This window comes from Culex quinquefasciatus, chromosome 2 (genome assembly GCF_015732765.1).
Source record: "Culex quinquefasciatus strain JHB chromosome 2, VPISU_Cqui_1.0_pri_paternal, whole genome shotgun sequence".
Classification (NCBI taxonomy): domain Eukaryota; kingdom Metazoa; phylum Arthropoda; class Insecta; order Diptera; family Culicidae; genus Culex; species Culex quinquefasciatus.
Genome location: NC_051862.1, coordinates 65,665,342 through 65,674,091, shown reverse-complemented (window position 1 = coordinate 65,674,091; position 8,750 = coordinate 65,665,342). Strand labels below are relative to the sequence as shown.

At 40.4% G+C, this 8,750-nt stretch overlaps 1 protein-coding gene across 1 annotated transcript; it reads left to right on the top strand.

Moving 5' to 3' along the window:
- The first annotated feature begins 255 nt into the window (after positions 1-255).
- On the top strand, positions 256-7,871 carry LOC6043535 (uncharacterized protein C05D11.1). Its single transcript, XM_001859582.2, has 6 exons — positions 256-647; positions 709-1,835; positions 1,894-1,989; positions 4,787-5,119; positions 5,184-5,854; positions 6,954-7,871. Exons 1-6 carry the CDS (start codon positions 542-544, stop codon positions 7,651-7,653), a joined length of 3,033 nt encoding a protein of 1,010 aa, XP_001859620.2. The 5' UTR covers positions 256-541; the 3' UTR covers positions 7,654-7,871.
- Positions 7,872-8,750: the final 879 nt, after the last annotated feature.

Here is an 8,750-nt window from a genome sequence, read left to right as displayed (position 1 = left end):
ATACGTCAGTTTCTAATTTGATTACTTTTCCATTGTAGAAGCTCGGCTTCATTTCCATTGATTCAAATTCCTAAGCTAAGTGAAATTTTCTAAGCTAAGTGATTGTAGATAGGCCATAACGCATTCCTCAAACTCTCTCAACCGGTCATCCCACCCCTGCGCATGTTTTTGTTTACCCGGCATTTTCGCGAACCGGTTCGGCGCGTTTGTGTTGGTGACGACCTTTCATCGCAACAGCCGTCTCTTTCGCTCCGCAAATCGAACTGTCAGAAGAAAATCAAAATCTTGCTTTTCATCCCGTCGACGGAGTGTGTTTTGCGGCGGTGTTTTCGTGACTCATTCCGGGCAGTTTTTCTGATCTGGTTTTCCCCGCTTTTCCGAGTCGGATTCCGGGTGCACAATTTCCAATCTAAAGTTTGCGCTGTCCTTTCTTCTTTTGCTTTCCTGTTCGCTGTTTGCACTTTCTTTGGAGCAGAGCTGTTCCGTCGTCGTTGATACCGAACCATTTCTGGCAGGCTGCAGCAGCTGTTCCGGCAATAGAATGGGTTTCCAGCTGGTGAGTTCCGCCAAGGCGAACGGAGTCATTCCGGTGCGCAAGTACCGGTCGGAGAAGACCGGCCTGACGGTGATTGTGGGCGAGGTTGAAGGTGGGTCGGTTTTTTGGGTTGTTGCATGAAGGAGGGTTAATTTAGCGTTTTTTCGCCGTAGGTCCCCTGGTCAACGGGTATTTTGCTTTGGCAACGGAGGCGCACGATGACGACGGGTTGCCACACACACTTGAGCACTTGATTTTCCTCGGTTCGGAGAAGTACCCGTACAAGGGCATCCTGGATTTGGTGGCGAATCGGTGTTTGGCTTCCGGAACGAATGCCTGGACGGACACGGACCACACGTGCTACACGATGACGACCGCTGGAAGCGGTGGGTTCTTGTCGCTGCTGCCGGTCTATTTGGACCACATTCTGTATCCGACGTTGACGGATTCCGGTTTCATCACGGAAGTGCACCACATTTCCGAGGAGGGTGAAGACGGTGGAGTTGTGTACTGTGAGATGCAGGGCCGCGAAAACACCGGCGAATCGCGGATTCATCTAGAGATGCTTCGCGCAATCTACCCGAACTGTGGCTACAGCTCGGAAACCGGCGGAATCATGAAGAACCTTCGGACGAGCACGGACAACGAAAAGGTTCGCGCTTACCACGCCGGTTTTTACCGTCCGGACAATCTGCACGTGATCATCACCGGTCAAATCGAACCCGAGGACATCTTCAAGGCGCTCGAGCCAATCGAGGAGAAGATCCTCGCCAAGGGCAAACTCCCGCCCTTCACCCGTCCCTGGCAAACCCCGGTCGACCCGGTTGCCGAGTCCCAAACCCTCAAAATCGTCTACCCCGCCGACGAAGAGGATTGCGGTCTCGTTAACGTGGCCTGGCGTGGCCCCAAAGCCACCACCCAGTACGAAGAACTGACCGCGTGTTCCGTGCTGTTGCGCTACCTCTCGGACACTTCGGTGAGTCCACTCCAGCGAGAGTTTGTCGAAATCGAGGATCCGTACGCGAGTCGCGTCGGGTACAACATCGCCGAAAACGCCGAATCGCTGCTCTACATCTCGTTCGAGAACGTCCTGCTGGGCAAGATTGACGCGATCCACCCGAAGCTGCAGCAGGTTCTGGGGAAGATTGGCACCGGCGAGGAAAAGATCGACATGAAGCGGATGGCCAGCGTGTTGGAGCGGTACATTCTGGAGGCGTTGAGCAACCTGGAAAGCAATCCGCACGACGACGTCGCTTTTCACGTGATTGGAGATGTGCTGTACGGGGAGGTGGAGAAGGATGTGAGTTGGAAAGGTTGTATGTTGGGTTCAATGGATTAAGATTACGCTTTGCTTCCAGTTTGATGGTCGTTTGAACACGAACAGGTGTCTGCAAGCGTTGAAGGACAAGGACGAAGAATTTTGGAGGTCACTGCTGAACAAGTACCTAGTGGAGGTAAGGAACTGTTTAAAATTCTTTATTTCCAAAATTATAAATTTCAATGTTCTAAATTCATGAATTTCTAGATTTTTAAATTTTGTAATTTAAAAATTTTTAATTTTCTAAAATTTCTAAATTTCTAAATTTCTAAATTTCTAAAATTTTAAAATTCTAAATGTTCTAAATTTTAAAATTCTAAATTTAGACATTAAGAAATTCCTTTATTTGTAATTTTTTTTTTTCATATATCTAAATTTAAAAATTTCTGATTTTCTAAATTTCTAACTAAATGTCTAAATCTAACTAAATTTCTAAATCTAACTAAATTTCTAAATAGCTAAATTTCTAAATTTCTAAACTTTTAAACTTCTAAACTTCTAAATTTCTAAATTTCTAAATTTCTAAACTTCTAAACTTCTAAATTTCTAAACTTCTAAACTTCTAAAATTCTAAAATTCTAAACTTCTAAATTTCTAAATTTCTAAATTTCTAAACTTCTAAACTTCTAAACTTCTATACTTCTAAACTTCTAAACTTCTAAATTTCTAAATTTCTAAACTTCTAAACTTCTAAACTTCTAAACTTCTAAAATTCTAAACTTCTAAACTTCTAAACTTCTAAACTTCTAAATTTCTAAATTTCTAAATTTCTAAATTTCTAAATTTCTAAATTTCTAAATTTCTAAACTTCTAAACTTCTAAACTTCTAAACTTCTAAACTTCTAAGCTTCTAAACTTCTAAACTTCTAAACTTCCAAATTTCTAAATTTCTAAATTTCTAAATTTCTAAACTTCTAAACTTCTAAACTTCTAAACTTCTAAACTTTAAACTTCTAAACTTCTAAACTTCTAAACTTCTTAACTTCTAAACTTCTAAACTTCTAAACTTCTAAACTTCTAAACTTCTAAGCTTCTAAACTTCTAAACTTCTAAACTTCTAAACTTCCAAATTTCTAAATTTCTAAATTTCTAAATTTCTAAATTTCTAAACTTCTAAACTTCTAAACATCTAAACTTCTAAACTTCTAAGCTTCTAAACTTCTAAACTTCTAAACTTCTAAACTTCCAAATTTCTAAATTTCTAAATTTCTAAATTTCTAAACTTCTAAACTTCTAAACTTCTAAACTTCTAAACTTCTTAACTTCTAAACTTCTAAACTTCTAAACTTCTAAACTTCTAAGCTTCTAAACTTCTAAACTTCTGAACTTCTATACTTCTAAACTTCTAAACTTCTAAACTTCTAAATTTCTAAATTTCTAAATTTCTAAATTTCGAAACTTCTAAACTTCTAAACTTCTAAATTTCAAAATTTCTAAATTTCTAAACTTCTAAACATCTAAATTTCTAAATTTCTAAATTTCTAAATTTCTAAATTTCTAAATTTCTAAATTTCTAAATTTCTAAATTTCTAAATTTTTAAATTTCTAAATTTCTAAATTTCTAAATTTCTAAATTTTTAAATTTCTAAATTTCTAAATTTCTAAATTTCTAAATTTACCAAATTTACCATATTGACGAAATTGACAAAAATACCAAATTGATCAAATTGGCGAAATTAACCAAATTGACAAAATCGACCAAATTGACAAAAATTACAAAATTTACCAAATTTACCAAATTTACCAAATTTTCAAAATTTTCCAAATTTTAAAAATTTTCCAAATTTTCCAAATTTTCCAAATTTTCCAAATTTTTCAAATTGACCAAATCGGCAAAATTTATGAAATTTACCAAATTGATCAAAATGATTAAATTGACAAAATTGACAAAATTTACAAAATTTACAAAATTTACAAAATTTACAAAATTTACAAAATTTACAAAATTTACAAAATTTACAAAATTTACAAAATTTACAAAATTTACAAAATTTACAAAATTTACAAAATTTACAAAATTTACAAAATTTACAAAATTACAAAATTTACAAAATTTACAAAATTTACAAAATTTACAAAATTTACAAAATTTACAAAATTTACAAAATTTACAAAATTTACAAAATTTACAAAATTTACAAAATTTACAAAATTTACAAAATTTACAAAATTTACAAAATTTACAAAATTTACAAAATTTACAAAATTTACAAAATTTACAAAATTTACAAAATTTACAAAATTTACAAAATTTACAAAATTTACAAAATTTACAAAATTTACAAAATTTACAAAATTTACAAAATTACAAAATTTACAAAATTTACAAAATTTACAAAATTTACAAAATTTACAAAATTTACAAAATTTACAAAATTTACAAAATTTACAAAATTTACAAAATTTACAAAATTTACAAAATTTACAAAATTTACAAAATTTACAAAATTTACAAAATTTACAAAATTTACAAAATTTACAAAATTTACAAAATTTACAAAATTTACAAAATGAACTAAATGTCAAATTGACCAAAGTTATAAAAATGACAAAAATTATCAAAATTATGAAATTTGCCAAATTTATCAAAATGACAAATTAACAAAATTTACCAAATTGAACAAAACGACTAAATCGATCAAATTAACCGAATTTGAATGGTTTCAAATTGGCCTAATTTACTAAATTGAGCAAATGTACCAAAATTGATCAAATTTACCAAAATTGACCAAATGACCATATTTACCAAATTGGCCAAATTTACCAAAATTGACCAAATTGAGAAAATTTACCAAAATTGACCAAATTGACATAATTTATCAAAATTGATAAAAAAAAAAAAATGTGCATAGAATAAACAACTACATAATATGTAATAATATATATCTATTTTAATATTTAAAACTTAAAGATTTAAAAATTTCTTATTATAGCCCAAAAGCGTCGTCGTCCAGGCCGTCCCCAGCATCGAAGAGCAGAAGCGCTCGGCCAAGGAGGAGCAGGACCGCATCGAGGCACAGCGAACTGCCCTCGGCGAAGAAGGCCTGGCCCAGATGGGTCGCGAACTGGCCGAGGCCATGACCAAGAACGAAATCCCCCCGCCGGACGAGATGCTGACGTCGATCCCGGTTCCCTCGACCGACGGCATCAAGTTCCATCCGGTGGAGATTTTCAAGTCTAGCGCGGGACGGAGTCCGGCCGGGTTGACGCTGGAGAAGCTGCCGCTGTACGCCGAGGCGTACCATCTGCACACCAACTTTTGCTACGTAAGTTGTGGTGGAGTTTTGTGAGGAGTTAGTCGCTTGAACGCTTCTTGCTTTCCATCCACAGCTCATGGTCACGATGAACACCGAACCGGTTGAGCCGGAGCTGCGTCCGTACCTGCTGCTGCTGATGGAACTCCTGACGGAGTCGCCAATTCGCCGCGACGGTGAGTTGATTCCGTACGAGGCCGTCGTAGCGGCGCTCGAGTCGGACACGATCGAAACGGACGCCCGGTTGGGCATCGAAACGACCAGCCGGTTCAGCCTGGGGCCGTTTGGAAACACTGCCACGCTGTGTATGCAGGTCGTACGCGGCAAGTATGAGATCGGCATCAACTGGATCGCGGAACTGCTGCACAAGACGGAGTTTACCGCCGAGCGGGTTAAGGTTTGTGCCTCGAAGATGGTCAATGATGTGGCGCAGGCGAAGCGCGAGGGGAACTCGATCGTGCGGGACCTGATGAAGGCGATGTATTACGACAAGGACAGCAATGTGCGCGTGAGTTCGCTGTTGAAACAGCAAAAGTTTTTGGGCGAGTTGATTAAGCTGTTGGAGGGTGGGGCTGAGGGAGCGGAGAAGGTTATCAACCGGTTGAACAAGGTTCGGGAGATTATTACCAGGCCGGAGAATCTGGGGCTGCATCTGGCCGCCGACTGGGAGGAGATGGCCAAGCTGGAGGTTGATTTGGAGGGACCGTGGTCGAAGCTGGTGCCGTCGGAGGGCGTTCCCAAGAAGCAGTAAGTTTTGACAAGAAAAAATATTGTATGTGTGTGTGTGTGTGTGTGGTCCAATCCAATACCCGCTGGCCGGCAGCGAAATTATGGGAAAGTATAATTTGTATCAGACTTGGGTTATGCTGATACAGCTTATCTCAGTCCCGGGTATTAGGTGGTGACAGCCCTCGCGCTGCTTCCAATGACCCATTTCAGAATGGCAGAGATCCTAGCGGCCCAATTCCGAGGTCATTGGGCATTGTCTGGCCCCGCCTAAACATAGAACAAGAACCAGACGAATCCTCGAACTATCTTTAAACTTCCAATCCCATCAGGCAAAACAGGGATCAGCGCGTATATAATGATAAATAAGTGGCATTTGGGTAAAAACACTTTTTTCTTCCTCTTTTCCCGCGCGAAACAACGACGCAGGCCAAACACGATCGAATCAGGCCTTGCCTCGCAAAAAGCAACGCAGAGACTGACCAGCTTCTTTCAAATCACTTTCTTCTTCTTTTCTCCCGCGCGAAACAACGACGCAGGCCAAACACGATCGAATCAGGCCTTGCCTCGCAAAGAGCAACGGCGAGACTGACCAGCTTCTTTCAAATCACTTTCTTCTTCTTTTCTCGCGCGCGAAACAACGACGCAAGCCAAACACGATCGAAGCAGGCCTTGCCTCGCAAAGAGCATCGGCGAGACTGGCCAGCTTCTTTCAAATCACTTTTTTCTTCTTTTCTCCCGCGCGAAACAACGACGCAAGCCAAACACGATCGAAGCAGGCCTTGCCTCGCAAAGAGCATCAGCGAGACTGGCCAGCTTCTTTCAAATCACTTTTTTCTTCTTTTCTTCCGCGCGAAACAACGACGCAGGCCAAACACGATCGAAGCAGGCCTTGCCTCGCAAAGAGCAACGGAGAGACTGACCAGCTTCTTTCAAATCACTTTCTTCTTCTTTTCTCCCGCGCGAAACAACGACGCAGGCCAAACACGATCGAATCAGGCCTTGCCTCGCAAAAAGCAACGGAGAGACTGACCAGCTTCTTTCAAATCACTTTCTTCTTCTTTTCTCATGACAAGAAAAAATATTGTATAGCTCTTTAATCTATTTTTCCTACCAACAGATTAACCGTCATCCCGGACTGGAAGCTGCACACGCCCGGCGGCAACCTGGCCAACTCCACCGGCGTGGTCGTGGGCCTGGGCAGCGTCGAGAGTGCCTTCCTGTACTCGAGCTCGAAGGCCATCACCGACTTCAACGACGAAGATTTGGCCCCGCTGCTGCTGTTCCTGCAGTACCTGACCCAGCTGGAGGGTCCGCTGTGGCGCCAGATCCGTGGCCAAGGATTCTCGTACGGGTACAACATCGTCCCACGCCCGAACGAAGGGCTGCTCTACTTTACGCTGTACCGCGCGACGAACGTGGTCGCCGCGTACAAGGAGGCCAAGTCAATTACGGAAAAGCAACTCCAGCCGAACGCCGAGTGGGATTCGACCCTGCTGGAATCCGCGCGCAGTTCGCTCATCTTTGAAATCATCGCCCGCGAAAAGAGCATCGGCAACGTGGTGGTGCAGTCCTTCCTGTCCAGCTTCAAGCAGGTTCCGGCCGGGTACAACCAGGCTCTGGTGCAGCGCGTCGGAAAGGTAACGGAAGCGGATTTGGCCCGCGTTGGCGCAAAGTACGTGAAGGCGCTGTTCTCGTCCGAAGCGCGAACCGCCATCGTGTGCCACCCGGACAAGGCGGCGGACATTGCGACGGCGTTCGGTCAGCTGGGTCACAAACTCGAGGTGGAGACCAGCTTGGAGAGCAGCATTTTGGCGTAGGGCGATTCTCGAACAATGGCATTTTTCCTTTGGCTGCATGAATTCCTTATTATGTTTAGAGTGCACGCAATTGTCCCTCGATGTTGGTTTGATGTAGGAAGAGTGCGAATTGTGTTTGAATTGTCGAGAGAGATTTAGAAATGTGTCGATTTGCATTTGTGTTTGACTTCTTGAACATTACTATGAGTAACTGAAATAAATAAACTTGTAGACGAAAACATATTGAGTTTTAGTTGTTTCGGATATCACTTTTCATGTTTCTTAAATTCAATTATTAGCAATCTACCAAAAAATAAACAAAGCTGGTTTGTACACCTCGTCTCATACAATGATAAGCTCTGTTCTCTACTGCTCTGCTAAATAAAAAATGTCAATTTAAAACCGAAGAAACTGTCTGAACAAAAGTTTGCATTATTTTGTAAAAAGTATGACGGAGTTGGTAACTTTTTTTCCGTCTGGCTAAATTTCTTCTGTCTGGCTGGGTAAGTATAAAATTATATCAATCGAATCATGATCTCTCAGTTTATCTGCAGCATTGCAAGAGTTTCGATGAAGTTATTCGCTCAGTTTGTCATTTTGGTGGCTGGTGTGCATGCCGGTCGTGGACGTGAGTATTAAAACTATAACTTACATTAAAACTACAAAATGTTAAAATATCATGCGTCTCCACGATTTCAAGATCACCTAACAACCTAATATCATAATTTGAACTAAATTTGAGAAATCAGGCGACTAATACCTACATGGCAACAACGACTGTCTAAAACTATTGAATAAAAATTCCGAGTAGTGAACAATGATTAAAATTTTCATGATCATTCAACTTGCTCGATAGTCACGATTCCCAACCACGAAGGAGAAGCTATAAAACTAAGTCATTTAAGCGGATTTTGTACAGTACAGCTGGATAGCTTGATAAGTGTGATGGATTTTTTGGCTGAACTCGTGGTTTTGGTGACTATTTGGCATACGGCCTGTGGACGTAAATATTAAAAGAACGACCATGAAAAAAAAACTTTTCGATACAAGTTCTAAAAAGTTGAACTTTTCAGTTTCAAGTTAAAAAGAAGGCCTAGATCGTTTCGTCATTCGAGAAT